At 45.7% G+C, this 15,841-nt stretch overlaps 1 protein-coding gene across 1 annotated transcript in view; it reads right to left on the bottom strand.

Moving 5' to 3' along the window:
* Positions 1–15,841, bottom strand: part of LOC115472489 (cadherin-related family member 4-like) — a 252,344-nt gene that overhangs the window by 179,351 nt on the left and 57,152 nt on the right. The window contains 1 exon segment of the mRNA XM_030206781.1: positions 1,749–1,840. Coding sequence (XP_030062641.1) covers positions 1,749–1,840 — 92 coding nt within the window.

Below are 15,841 nucleotides of genomic sequence, written 5' to 3'. Positions count from 1 at the left end.
AAAATTCAGAAAGTCCTTAAAGACTCACCTATTCGGAAGGGCATATCCGAATGACCCAACTTAAATGACTCAACCCTGCAACACCTCACTATTAAAGATCGTATTGGACATTAATGAACTCTTTTACCTCAACCCAACTTGATTGAATCTTATCTTCCCTATCCCAGTATAACATATCTTCCCTATCCCAATACAATATTTTGTACCTATCCCGTACCGGATTTGGCGAATGCCTTCACGGTATTATGTAAACCACATTGAGCCTGCAAATATGTGGGAAAATGTGGGATACAAATGTAACAAATAATAATTATGATCATTTATGCTCTGGGTGTTTCAGTAAGGCCTGTAAATAACTCAAATAGGTAAATAAATCAATGTAGGAAGTCCAGTGAAAATCCGCCTAGGCGGAACGCCAAAATCCCATGAAGGATGCACAGCAGCAGAAAGGCAGTGGGAAGTGGGCCACAGACTCAAGAGACTAGGACAGCAGCAGAGAAGCGCATAGATCTAGAGCTTACGCTTTCATTTGACAAAGGTCTTTCTCAAGCCCAACCTTTTGTATAAGCACTTGAGGGATACATTACATCGAAGATTTCTCACATGTGCTCATGTATATTTAAAGATCCTATTTGGAACGGCACCCGAATATATGCTTAACATGATTGAACTATCCTCAAGAAAAACCAGCCCAGTAAACAGAAACTACCTATTTCTACATCTACCCAACTGCAAAAACACCATCTACAAAACTATCTACACAGCAGATAGTTAGCTATCAGGGTTCCAAATGGTGGAACTCGATACCAAAAACTATAAGAAGCATCACAAATCTCCTCTAATTCAGAAAAGAAATTAAAACCTACCTCTTCAAAAAATTATATAGCTAATCACAAAGATATTGGCACCTTCCTTTCAAATCTACCCTTCAAAAACTATATGAATAAACATCGCCAAAACTCTACAACTGAACACAAAAGCTACCACTACTACCTTCTCCTCTTCAAATCTATCTCTTCAAAAACTCTATGAATAACCACACAAACTATAGATGCCCTCTCCACATTGCACAACACTATTATAACTCCACCAAAATGTAAATTGTAAGCCACTTTGAATCGAAATTTGTTTTTGGATAATAGTGGAATACAAAAATGCATAAATAAATAAATATATAAAAGACTCCTGAAGCAGGCCTGTGGCCAAAACACAGTACTGTGTCGAGTCTCATTAATAAAAACTCTTTAAGACCCAAGACTACCGTCCTAGTTTTCTTGAGTCCATGGCCCACTTCCCACTGCCTTTCTGTTGCCTAGAATGTAGGCCCAGGCCCTTGTGTGGGAGAAACATGACCAGCGTTGGGCTCATTTTAGTTCTAGACCTCACATGAATAAAGTGCTTGTGAAAGGAAATCTCCTTTTGTGATCTGCTCCTTTGGATCACCGGCCCCGATTATGCTACACATACTAGTATTTTATTAAGAAAAGTAGGCACCTTCTTATAAAAATTTCCTTTAAAAGCCGATTATGCTACATATACTAGTATTTTATTAAGAAAAGTAGGCACCTTCTTATAAAAATTTCCTTTAAAAGTTTTACCTCATGTTCATTCCTACAAGAATTGTAGTGTTGCACTTGCCTTGTGCATTTCTCAGGGAAAATGCCCATGCAGTAACACTCTTCATGAAATGCATTGGCTCCAATGCACCTTAATTTATCAAAAGAAAGAAAGAAAAACTATGTACTCACAGTTAATGGTAGTATTGAGCGACGCTTCAGCACTACCCTATAAATTACAGTGGAAGGAGCCACATCCTCACGGACCTGCACTGTTTCTCCAACTACAACAGAAAGAAACACAAATGAACACATTAAAGAGTGATTCTAGGGGCCCTGTTTACTAAGTCGCACTAACGTGCTAAACGCTAGAGACACCCATATACTCCTAAGGATGTTTTTAGCATTTAGTGCACACTAAAAACACTAGTGCACCCTTAGCATAGCTTAGTAAACAGAGCCCTAGCAGACTTAAATTGATTGCGTATATTGCTAATAACAAATTGTAAGCACATATTTTATTCCTAAGTGTATAAGTACATAAGTACATAAGTAATGCCATACTGGGAAAAGACCAAAGGTCCATCGAGCCCAGCATCCTGTCCCCGACAGAAGCCAATCCAGGTCAAGGGCACCTGGCAAGCTACCCAAACGTACAAACATTTTATACAAGTTATTCCCAAAATTGTGGATTTTTCCCAAGTCCATTTAGTAGCGGTCTATGGACTTGACCTTTAGAAAACCGTCCAACCCCTTTTTAAACTCTGCCAAGCTAACCGCCTTCACTACGTTCTCCGGCAACGAATTCCAGAGTTTAATTATGCGTTGGGTGAAGAAAACTTTTCTCCGATTTGTTTTAAATTTACTACACTGTAGTTTCATCGCATGCCCCCTAGTCCTAGTATTTTTGGAAAGCGTGAACAGACGCTTCACATCCACCTGTTTCACTCCACTCATTATTTTATATACCTCTATCATGTCTCCCCTCAACCGTCTCTTCTCCAAGCTGAAAAGCCCTAGCCTCCTTAGTCTTTCCTCATAGTAGTTCAAAATGCTGCTACTCAAATCATTCGTATATCTCCAGAGCTGACTGGATTTCATTGACTTCCTACTTAGTGGACGATTCAATACAAGATGCTATTATTGATTTTTAAAGTGTTGAATAATAATGTACCTGTTGTAAATAATTGCTTCAAGTGTATGTATGTCGAGGGCATTAAGATCGGTCACTAAGCCAGGGGCGTAGCCAGATACTCAATTTTGGGCAGGTATGAGCCCAAGGTGGGTGCTCATGAAAACCCCGCCCCCTGCCCAGCATCTCTCCCTCCCCTCCCTTTGGCAATCGCGGTCTCAACTGCATTCCTCCAAGCCCCCAAGACCTTTTAAAACCTTCTCTTCTTTGCGGGCAGCAACTCACACCTGCTGCTCATGCTGGTCCCGAGCTTTCCCTCTGGTGTAAATTCCTGGTCCTACGAACAGGAAGTTGTGTCAGAGGGAAGGCTCAGGGCTGGCACAAGTAGTAGGTTTGAGTCCCTGCTTGCTGCTGGTGAAGAAGAGAAGGATTTAAAAGTTAGTGGGGGCTTGGGGGAATGCAACTAAGATACTCCCAGTTGCCAGGGAAAGAGAAGGGAGAGATGCCAGGAGTCTTCAGTTAGCAGCTACTTGTTTGGAGAACCATATGGGCTTCCTGTTTCTCTTGTTTTTGTTTACTTTCCTTGCGTAAAGATCAGTTGCCATATTTATAGCAGCTTTCAGCTTGGACCACTGTGCTTCCACTTCACCTATGCCTACCCATGCCATGAGTTCCATCTTCAGGTATTCCCCCATTTTACTAAAATCAGTATGTCTGAAATCCAGTACTTTGAATTTTGTGTGTCTGCACTCCACTTTTGCTCTTATATCAAACCATATCGTATGATGATCATTATTACCTAGGTGGGCACCCACACGGACATTGGAAACACTTCCTCCATTTGTGATCACTATAACCAGTGTCGACCCCTTCCTTCGTGGGTTCTGTCACCATTTGTCTGAGCAAGGCACTTTGGCAGGCATCCACAATCTCTCTACTTCTTTCTGATTCTGCCAATGGGACATAGGGCCGCCAAGAGACTGGGCCGGGCCTGGGAAAAGGCTGCCCCGGGGGCCCTGCCCCCGAGGCCCCCCCCCCCGAGGTCGCTGCTCCCCCCTCCATCCGCCCCCCCTCTGTCCGCCACTGGGCCGGGCCCCCTGCATTGAAATCACAGCGCCTCTCACCTTCCTGTGAAAGCGCTGCAGGCAGCAGGGCAGCAGATCGCTTCCCTTCGGGCCTCCTTCCCTTCCTCTGTACCGCCCTTGCAGAAGTTACGTCAGATGAGGGCGGGACACAGGGAGGGAAGGAGGCCCGAAGGGGCGATCTGCTGCCCTGCTGCCTGCAGCACTTTTACACAGAGTTGAGAGGCGCTGTGATTTCAATGCAGGGGGCCCGGCCCGGTGGCAGACAGTTGACGACGGAGAGCAGGTGGGACTGCGGCGCTAGACCCCCCCCCCTTGGAGGCCCGGGCCCGGGGAACTTTGTCCCCCCTGCCCCCCCCTCTCGGCGGCCCTGATGGGACATGCCAATCCCATGTCAATCTGGCAAATCTCCCAACAATAGCACCTCCCCTTTCATACCAAGCTTTTGAATATCTTCTATCAGATCCTTGTCTAGCTTCTCCATTTGTGCTGGAGGTCTGTAGATACACTTGTGTGGATACAGGTTGCGTCTTCTCTTTCCAGGATGCTCCATATAGCTTCTTCCTTTCCCCAGGTTCCCCACATTTCAGCTGCTCTGATATTGTTTTTCACATACAGCACTACTCCTCCACCACTTTGGCCCTCCCTATCCTTCCTAAAAAGATTATAGCCCCGGGGGCGGCCTGTACGCCTAGCTCCATCTCTACCTGTTTTCAAATCTATGCTGAAAACCCACCTTTTCACCACTGCTTTTGGCTCCTAACCACTACTCAATTCCCCTATCCTTGTTCCTTCTCACCCAGTACTTTCCTTGCCCTTAATTGTCTTGTCTGTCTGTATTTTTAGATTGTAAGCTCTATCGAGCAGGGACTGTCTCTCTGTGTCAGGTGTTCAGCGCTGCGTGCGTCTGTTGGAGCTATACAAATGTTAATAATAATAATAGCCTGGTATGGTCAAATTCCATTCATGGGAATTATTGAACCAGTGGCGATCCTAGGTCGGCTGCCACCCGGGGCGGATTGTCGCTGCGCACCCCCCCCCCCACCGGGTGCAGCGGTGTCCACCCCCCCAGGGTGCAGCACGACCCCCCCCCCGGCTCAATGACCCCCCCCCCCGACACATCAAGCCCCCCCCCGGTGCATTCTTAGCTGTTGGGAGCAGCCGCGCAGCTGTCGTCTCCACTGGCTCCCTGCTCCCTCTACCCCAGAACAGGAAGTAACCTGTTCCGGGGCAGAAGGAGCAGGGAACCAGCGGAGCCGACAGGCACGCAGCTGCTCTCTGCACCCTCCAGCAGTGTGCACCTGGGGCGGACCGCCCCCACCGCCCCGCCCTTGGTACGCCACTGCATTGAACCATGTCTCTGTAATAGGAATAATATCCATGTTTTCCTCAAACATCAGGGCTTGCCCATCTTGAACCTTTTTACTTAGGCCACAAGCATTTATGCTCATTGCTTTCCATGTGCTAAATGAGTTTCTATATTTACATTATCTTTCCCTCTGCCATCATGCTTTTTTCTGGGGGTGACTTTCTGAATTCCTTCACTTCCTTTTGTCATCCCCACCCTCTAGTTTAAATGTCTAGAAATAAACTGTCTGAATTTCTCCCCAAGGATCCTTTTTCCTGTCACAGAAACTTTCAGAAAGACATAGCCCATCATTACAGTACAGCCTGTTATTTTTCCACGTACTACCCCATCCTCCTATGTATCTAAAACCTTCTTCTTTACACCAAGATTCAAGCCACTTATTTAATTCCTACTACTACTACTGTTTAGCATTTCTATAGCGCTACAAGGCATACGCAGCGCTGCACAAACATAGAAGAAAGACAGTCCCTGCTCAAAGAGCTTACAATCTCTGTTTTATGTAGACATTTTACATCCTGCAAGGTGATAAACCTAGGTTTGGGGGTATCTATTTGTGATATAATCAAGCTAGCTGGCTTGGGGCCCTCACAGATGCCAGTGATTACACATTACTGCATGACTCATGGGCATGCTCTTGGGGTAAGTGAGTGGAAGGGGTATGCATAGGTGGTAGTTTCCCTAAAGAGGGGTTTGTGTGCCAATATCATGTAAAGTTTTGAAGCACCCCCAGCTTGGGCCTTGAGGGATGTTTCACAAGGCAGCATACCTAACCTTGGCCCTCACAATGCTATATGCAATCATTGTGGGGTGTGACCCATGTGCAACCATCCCTTTGGGTGGCAATTTGTGCTCTGACTGCCCTCCTTGCACATTCCTTTGTCAGGTATGTGGGTAGCGTAGGGTTTAGGACTGTAGGCCCTCAATGCAGGGGATGTGGGTTTGATTCCCACTGTGATTCTTTCTGCTTACAATTTTATTTACCCTGCCATAGCTGCTACAATGTGCTTGGTAGCTGTGTGTCGACGACACTGTCTTTATTAAGATAACCCAACACGGGCTGTATTTCGGCGCTCAACAGCACCTGCCTCAGGGGTCATGATAAATGCTTTGCGAGTCTTACAATTGCTTCGTGTCAAGAAACCGCATTCAGGTCTGCAGCATTCCACCCATTCCAGAATGAGGAGTGGATATGATAAACCACCTGTTGCAGCAGCTGTTTCTGAATTCCTTAATATATAAATCTGCATTAATCCAGGATGGATTTCCTTTCTTCTTAATCCTCTCTGATCTTTTTCCTTCTGATTGCAAACCAGGATAGTAGTGTTTACATAGTCTTGCAGGTCACATTCAGCTCTCATGCCACAGGTTGCTCACCCCTGTCCTATGTGTCCTATATTCTGACTGACTCTCTGTGGAAAAGGAGCCCAGAATGTTCTTTCTGCAAATTGATTATTCTTCTGTATGATCTTTTCTCAGACAGTCTAAATGTGGAATGCTGGTGACACATGCAGAACAAGCCTTTAGTTAAAAAAGGATTCTCTTTGTATTCAAAGCTCCCCCTCATGGCAACTCAGCAAGAGGTCAGCCTTCACTCTCCTGCACTGAGAGCAAGCCATGGGAATTCATGAAGCAACTGTAAGACTTGCAAAGCATTTATCTTGACCCCTGAGGCAGGGTCATCTTCATAAAGACAGTGTCATCGTTCCAGTTCTGGAGGCCCTTTTGTGCTTTTTTTCTTTTGTTGTTATATTTTGAACCCTCTCTTTCTTGCTGGTAGCTGTGTGTGACATGCTGGCTACATTTCCTTGGGTCACAGGAGGGTGCTGTCCAACATCCCTCCCCTTCCCCCCTTCCTTTCCATATCATCTCATAGATTTGGGTTTGGCTGTAGCGCAGTCTAGTGGATATGGGGGTTGGGGACATACTGTAATGAAGGTAGCTGCATACTCAGGCCTTGATCCAGGACAGAGCTGCTATAGGGGTGCAATGTTAGTGGTATTTACATCGGGCCCTGAGGCGCTCCCTCATGCACCAGATGAGGCCTGGATGTTCCCATTGTATGTTACGATAATGGTGCCTGAGCACCTCAAGATCCCTGTGTATGCCGAATCTTCTATAAAATAAAAGTAGGTGGAGACAGGGTTCAGGTGATGGGCCTTCTCTGCGTCACATACATTATTTTTGTTTAAGACATGTTGTGCAATGAACCTCACATAGCCTGTGACCAGTGCTTTTTTTGTGCCGGTATGCAACGGTACGGCATACCGGCACCTTTTTTCTGAGGACCAGCTCACCTGCCGGCCCTCAGCTCACCAATTTTCTGTTTTTTCCCCCTGCAAATTTAATATTTAAGCGAAGTCCCAGCGCAAACCCTGTAGACAGTGAAACCAGCAAGCAGGCATGATCACCTCCTCCTCGCTTCCCTGCCCTCTCTCAGCTGCACAGCGTCCACTTCCGCGTTCGTCGCTGACTCGCTTCCCTTCCCTGCCGTAGTCTCAGCACAGTGTCCCGCCTTCCTCTGATGTAATTTCCTTTCCGCTAGGGCGGGACGCTGTGCTGAGACTACGGCAGTCGGCAGGGAAGGGAAGCGAAGCGAGTCAGCGACGAACGCGGAAGTGGACGCTGTGCAGCTGAGACAGGGCAGGGAAGTGAGGAGGAGGTGAGCCCACCTGCTTGCTGGTTTCACTGTCTCCTGGAACGATCTCGCGGGGGGGGGGGGTAGGTGGAGGCTGGGGTGAGTCGCGTCGCTGGACATGGAAGGGAGGGGGACGATAGGGGGGAAAGGAGAATCACTGGACATGGAGGGGAGGGCAGAGAATCGGTGAACATGGATGGGAGGGAAGGATAGGGGCAAAGGAGAATCATTGGAGGGGAGGGCAGAGGAGAATCCTGGACATGGATGGGAGGGAAGAATAGGGGCAAAAGAGAATCGCTGGACATGGAGGGGAGAAATGCTGGACATGGACAGGGGAGGGCAGGGGAGAGAGGAGACATGCTGGACATGGAGGGGAGGGCAGGGAAGAGAGGAGAATCGCTGGACATGGATGGGGGGAGGGCAGGGGAGAGAGAATTGCTGGACATGGAGGGGAGGGCAGGGGAGAGAGGAGACTTGCTGGACATGGAGGGCAGGGGAGAGAGGAGACATGCTGGACATGGATGGGAGGGCAGGGAAGAGAGAATTGCTGGACATGGATGGGATGGAAGGGCAGGGGAAAGAGGAGAATCACTGGACATGGATGGGAGGGGAGGACAGGGGGCAGAGGAGACTCTCTGCACATGGATGAGAGGGGAGGGCAGAGGAGAGAAGAGACATACTGGACATGGATGGGAGGAGAGGTCAGTGAAGAGAGATTCGCTGGACATGGTTGGAAGGGGAGGGCAGGGTAGAGAGGAGAATCGGACATGGATGAGAGGGGAGGGAAGAGGAAAGAGGAGAATCGCTGGACAGGGGATAGAGGAGAATTGCTGGATATGGGAGGGCAGGGGAAAGAAGAGACATGTTGGACATGGATGGAGGGGAGGAGAGAGGAGAAGTGCTGGACATGGATGAAGGAGAGAAAAGAAAAAAGAAGATTCACATGGATGGAGATGAGGAAAAGGGAAGAAAGGAGAAAAACTGCACATGGTGGAGAAAATAGGCAAAAGCTGGATCCACGTTATACCTCCTCCAGTCAATTCCACGGAGGAGGACCCAGCTTTTACTTATGGATGTCGGGCAAGAAATGAAGAAGAAAGGAGGAAAGTAAAGAAATAAATGGAAAGGAAGCCATGGAAACGGAGTTAAGAGAACAGATAGAGAGCAGCAGGATCAGAGACTGGGGCCAATATGGATAGAAAAACAAAGTCACCAGACAACAAAGGTAGAAAAAAATCATTTTATTTTCATTTTAGTGTTTGGAATATTTCCATTCTGAGAATTTACTTCTGCTGTCTTATTTTGCACAGGGTATACTTGAGCTATAACAACTTACAGAATTTATTTATAATGAAAAAAAAATCACGTTATTTTTTTCTCCTATACAATATTTTCAATGATGTCTATTTATATGCACCATGGCTGGTATAAGGGTTGTGGCTAATGTGGGTGTGGCTATAATCGGGGTGGAGCCATATGTGGTGACCCCGCCCATAATGAGTACCGGCACTTTTTTCTACAAAAAAAGCACTGCCTGTGACAGATGGCTACTGCCAGATTGGAGGGGGGGGGGGTGAGGGGGTTGGGAAGAAAGCATTACACAGTGCAGGTGCTGTGCGAGCTGAGGTGGCCATGGTGGACAGAGGATGGCATGGCAGCCTTTCTGTGGAGCATGTGCACTGCTGCTGGGAGGCAGTGGTGTAGTCAGATCCAGTATTTTGGATGGGCCCAGAGCTAACTTAGATGGGTCCTCCCACAGCATGGAACTCCACAGCTCTCCCTCCCCCCGAGGTATAACAAAATATAGAGATATTTTATTTTCACCTACCCCACATCAGCATCTCTCCTCCTCCACGGCATTCTAGCATCTGACCGCCTGTTGCTGAACCCTGTCCCTCCCTGGTGTACCTTATAGGCATCCCCAGCGCCTGCAGTGATTTAGTTATTGCTGCCTGCACCAGCCCTGCAGGCTTCCATCGGCCAGGTCTCGCCCTCGCTTTCATCACTTCCTGTCTGGTGGGACATGGCCAATGAAAGCCTATGGGTAATAAAGACAGAGGCCTCCAAGATAATTTACTGCTCCATTATCCTAATCCGAGTAGACATAGGACCATTTTTTCTGCCTCTCTGGTATGGAATTCACTTCTCCTACAATTGAGAAAAACTCAGAATTTTCTTGATTTTAAAAGGGCATTCAAAACTTTTCCTTTTAAAGAAGTTTTTATCAATAAGAAAGTGATGATAAATTTTGTTCTATATAATTTATTATTAGTCTTAACGGATGTCAATTCACAGGGTCTGCCAGTTTGCTTCTACACTGAGTAGAAGCGGACTGTAAAAAGTAATGTAATGTATGTAGGCATGGAGCAGGATGCTGGGGGGGGGGGGGGGAGGTAGGGGGTCCAGATATGTGCAGCCCCTCATTTCTGCACTGAATGCTTAGTGGAGGGGGCCACATAATTACTTGTCATTGGATATTCTGGACATTCTGATTTCACCAATGTTTTGATATTCTTTCTTATGAAAAATCAATAACATGTATTGCAACAACAAAGGGACCTCACTATATGTGACCCTGCCTATGTATGGTGCTTGCACATGAGTGGTACTGTGATCCCGGGGGGGCGGGGGGGCACTGCTTCATACTCATCTTTCCAGGCTGCCTCTAATCGATCTCCATGCCCTTATGGAGACATTGTGGGATGGCAGGTGGTGGTGGTGCTTGAAAATTTCTTGAAGCACAGGAGGACTAGGAGCTCTGTCTCTGGCAGGGGTGGACTGAGAGTAATATGGGCCTTCCACACGCCACCCCTGGCCCCCCCATATGCTACCGCCGCTCCCCCACATGCTACCACCGCCCCTACATCCCTTACCTTCCTCCATGTCCATCATGTTCTCCGATCTCCCCTTCTACCCTCCTCATGCCCAGCGTGTCCCTCTGACTCCCCTTTCCAACCTTCTTCCATACTGCTGCTGAGCATGCCACTGCTGCTGTTGTCTGTGGCGGGCGGTGGCTCTACAGTTTAAAGGAGTGGCGGGGATAATCGTCACTTTGCCAGGATGGCTGTAATGTGCGGCGGCAGCAGCCACTAGACCACCAGGGCAGCTGACACTGACAGCTGTAGTGTGTGGCTGCAGCAGTGGACAATGGCAACTAGACAGAGCCTCTGGGCCCTCTGGAGCCTTGGGCACTGCCCAGTTGCTCGAATGGTCAGTCCACCCCTGGTCTTTGGCAGACTAAAATTAGGCTCCCTGTGAAGAAGTATGACTTCCACACTGAGGAAGAGATATATATGAATGTTTTGCATGTGGAAAGAACATGGTGCCATTGCTGCAGACGTTTTCTCAACATGGGGACCAGTACCACCGTTGCATGTTTTGAGTAGTGTATTTCTGATTAGTGAAGACGTTTATCTCAGAACGTCTATAACTTTGCAGTGCATCCTCTTTCTAAGCTTTTTTGGGAGTATTTTTTCATATCGGAACACATATATTTATTTCTTCCATTATGGACTTGCATTTTTAATAGTTTTTTTTTTTAAACATTTTATTTCACCATTTGTACATCACATCAAAAATGCCCCTCTCTACCTTTCTGTATATTAGGCAATGCTAATTGTCATGTAGTATATTTTGGAATTAAAACTGTAACATCATCAGCGTGACTGTAGGTTTTAAATCCCTGTTTTTCCAATTCACATCCCAGAGAATGCAAGAAGACATGAAACAGGGTGGGGGACCAAGGTAACCCCTGAGGTACATAAATATGTCCCACCAAATCCTAAAGCTCACATCTATTACATTACATTTGGGGCTTATATCCTGCTAACACCTTTTCAGTTCTAACCAGTTTACAAACATCTTATAGGGATGTAGATATCAGAGCATTCCTCTGAGAATTACAATGGTTACTTTGGAGGCAAGCAGAGGTCTATTTATAGTACATATTTCTTAAATAAGAGTTTTTATCTTCTTTTGAAATATGAGGTAAGGTTGTGAAGGAGAAAAGTTCCGGCGATGTCTTTCCAAAGTCTGGCTGCTTGAATGGCTAAGGATTTATCAAAGTGCGCTAGTATCTTCTTACTCTTGGATGGAAGGAAAATGAAAAAATTGGCAGTTTCATGTCTCCTGGTTCTGGTTGGGGTTGAATAGCAGAAATGGGCTAACAAGTAGCTGGGAATCAGTCCTTGTAGTGTTTTAAAATGGAAACATGCCAGTTTGAAAAGCACTCTCGCCTCAATGGGCAGCCAATGTAGTTTGATGTAAAAAGGGAAGACACTGTCAAATTTTGTTAGCCTAAAGATTAGTCTGACTGCTGAATTTTGAATGGTTTGAAGTCTCTTAATTAAGGTCTTTGTGCAGCCCAGGTATATTAAGTTACAGTAATCAAGAGATGATAGTATCAGCGCATGTACTGACCGACCGTTCATAGTGACTGATTTCAAAGTACAGTGCACTCCATTTAAGTGTACATCAGATAACAGCATGCTCTGTTTACCTGCATGCCGTACTTCTGTCCCGTTTTTGGCACCATCAGTTTCTATGGGGACAAACTTCGTTTTAGCGCACCACTGATAAGTGCAAGATTTGCTTATATGCATGGTTCAAGACCGCTCCTCTGCAGGAAAGACTCCGCATAAGCGCGCGCATGTAATATGGAAGCCGATTGGCGCATGACAACCAACGAGATTTCAAATTTACTGCCTCTTTAACTGCCACAGGCAGAATAAGCGAAAGAATGTTGTTAGGGTGTACACCGGGGTCGTCATCGCGGCGGAACTGTAAGACTTTAACACTGGCTGAACGAATAGAAGTTCTGAAAAAATTAGAAAACAAAGTCAAGCATCTATTGCTAAAGAATATGGTGTCAATCCCAGTCAAATTTCACACGTCTTGAAGCAGAAAGACCAGCTTCTGGAAGACTGACAAAACAATACAAATCCACAACGGAAACAAAATCGGCGGAAAAAGCTGAGGAGGTAGAAGATGCTCTTCTTCGGTGGTTTTCTCGAGTCAGGAGCAGACAGTTTCCTGTCAGTGGTCCACTGCTTATGAAGAAAGCCAACCAGGTAGCAGAAAGTCTTGGACTGACTGAATTCAAAGCCACTGTTGGATGGTTGGAAAGATGGCAGGAGAGGAACAGCATAAAATTCAAGAAACAGCATGGTGAGAAACAAGACACTGATGGCTTTGGTGCTGAAAATTGGGTTGTTTCAGTTCTTCCTACCATCTTGAATGAGTTTGCACCTCGTGACATTTTCAATGCTGACGAAAATGGTCTAAAACACTTGCATTCAAACATGCCAAAACTACTTGAGGTAAAACATCAAAGGACCGACTGACAATCCTCCTTTGCTGCAATATGGATGGGAGTGAGAAGTTGGAACCCCTCGTCACTGGAAAGAGCAAACAGCCCCATTGCTTCAAGAAAGTTAAGTGACTTCCTGTGTCATATGAGGCTAACGCAAATTCATGGATGACTGGGGAAATTTGGAAGCAGTGGCTAAAGAAGTTAGACACTAGAATGCGGGCACAAAAGCATCAGATTTTGCTGCTTTGTGATAACTGTGCTGCACACAGGGATGATGTCAGGCTGTCTAATGTCAAGGTGGTCTTCCTGCCACCAAACACTACCTCTCTGATCCAACCTCTGGATCAGGGCATAATAGCCAATTTCAAACAACATTATTGGGCTCTTGTGCTACGTCATCTGATGAGCGTTATGGATGACCAGACTGGGAAGGATAAACGCGCTGTTGAACTGGCTCGTAATCTATCACTGTTGGATTCCCTACATATGCAGAAAGAAGCCTGGAATCATGTTACACAGGCAAAAATTGTGAACTGCTACAAGCGGGCAAGTTTGTTAAGGATGTGGAGAGGGACGAAACAGGTGCAGCTGTTGCAAACGCGTCAGATGAAGAGGTTATTGACATCCCAGCCGGTTTTACTGAAGAGGACTTCCATCTCTACGTAGCTGTTGATTATGATCTACAAACAGCTGAAGACAGCACTGATGTTGAGATATGCTCCTACATGCAGGCAACAACGGCTGATGATGGAACAGATGAAGAAATGAGCAGCGAGGCACATGCTGATGAAATTCAACAACCTCCTCCTGTCACTTTTGCAAGAGCGCTGGAGAGTCTCAACACCATGGTGGCCTATCTGGAGGCCACTGAATGTCAATGCTATGACAGTTTTTACCGTCTGGCAGACATAGCCTATGGAACTCACAGACCCAAGAGTGTATAGAGGACTATAACTGATTACTTCAAGCCAGCCTAATGTCAGTTAACTGAGACTGTATACTGTATGTATAATAATAAACACGAGGACAAACATATCACAAAGGAAAGAAAGTACATAACAAACCTACACAACAAGAGAACAGACAACTTAAGAAAATAATCACAACTACGAACATAAAAGACCCCTACCAAACAATTCAGGTGGGATACATAAACGCCAGATCAGTAGTAAATAAAACAACAACAATAACTGACTGGATCTCAGTAGACAATCTTGACCTAGTACTCATCAGCGAAACCTGGATCCACGATCACAAGGACCCCATAATCCTAGAACTTTGCCCCCCAGGCTACAAAATTACACACTGGACAAGGAAAGAAAAAAGAGGAGGTGGAATAGCAATAATCTATAGATCCCACTTCACCATAACAACAACTGCTGAGTCCATAACACCAAAACTCGAAATTGCCTCAGTTAGAATCCACCATGTTAACCTGCTCGACCATCTAAACGTGGTCCTGTTTTATAGACCACCAGGAAATTGGCAAGAATGCCAGTCAAACTTTATGGCTTTCATATCGAACACATGTATATCCAACTCCAACTTACTCATAATAGGGGACATAAACCTACACCTGGAAGACCCTAATGCAACCTATACACGTGACTGCAAAGACTTCCTACAACTATGGGACCTCAACTTGCCTAACATGCAAGCTACACATGTCAAAGGACACACAATTGACCTCATTACACACAAACTATCGTTAGACTCAAACCTTATACTAACAGACACAAAATGGACGGCCATACCATGGTCAGACCACCATAAATTAAACGTAGCCCTTCAATGGCGGAAAAAAGACACACACCCCAAACAAGAAAGTACCCCAAACAAGAAAGCACAACATACACAACTAGAGGGCAGATCGATCCTGTTACTTTCTGGCAACAGATCTACAAAAATGAATGGTTAGCACAGACAGATTCCAAACACTATCTCCAAAATTGGGACGACAGATGCAGGAGCATACTAGACGAAACTGCACCACTACAAACGAGAACCGCACGAAGACACAGCTCAATACCTTGGTTCAACGATGAACTGAAAAAACTAAAAACACATGTCAGGAGACTCGAATGCGCATGGCAAAAAATGAAAAATGAACATACACTTAAAGCTTGGAAACAAATGCAAAGAAAATACAAATATACAGTAAGACAAACCAAAAGAACATACTACAAAACCAAAATAGGACCAGACTACAAAGACGCACATAAACTCTACCAACTCGTGAATAAATTGATAGACACCACACCGGTTACCACAGCTAGCACAGACACCCCATTGGCAGATCAACTTGCCAAATACTTCAATGAGAAAATTATAAAACTTCGATCCACATTACCACTCAACACCACTGATCACGAAAAATTTATGGATTGCCTGGACCCTACTCCTGGTGAATACCCTGCAGATCGATCTGCTAACTGAAGAAACCATAACTCAAGCACTCAACAAATTCTCCAAAACCCACTCCAAACTGGATATATGCCCCAGTAACCTAATAATGTTCGCCCCTAAACGCTTCATAACAGACCTTACGTCACACCTGAACTACATGCTGCAACACGGACTTTTCCCCAAGGACAAAGGAAATAAATTACTTACACCCATACCCAAAGACTTAAAGAAAAAATTACATGACACAACCAACTATCAACCAGTAGCATCCATTCCCCTGATAGTAAAACTAATGGAAAGTATGGTAACCAAACAACTCACCAATTACCTAAACAAATTCACAATACTAC

Source organism: Microcaecilia unicolor, chromosome 6, assembly GCF_901765095.1.
Source record: "Microcaecilia unicolor chromosome 6, aMicUni1.1, whole genome shotgun sequence".
Lineage (NCBI taxonomy): Eukaryota > Metazoa > Chordata > Amphibia > Gymnophiona > Siphonopidae > Microcaecilia > Microcaecilia unicolor.
Note: the sequence above shows the minus strand (reverse complement) of the source record. Positions and strands in the feature narration are given on the sequence as shown.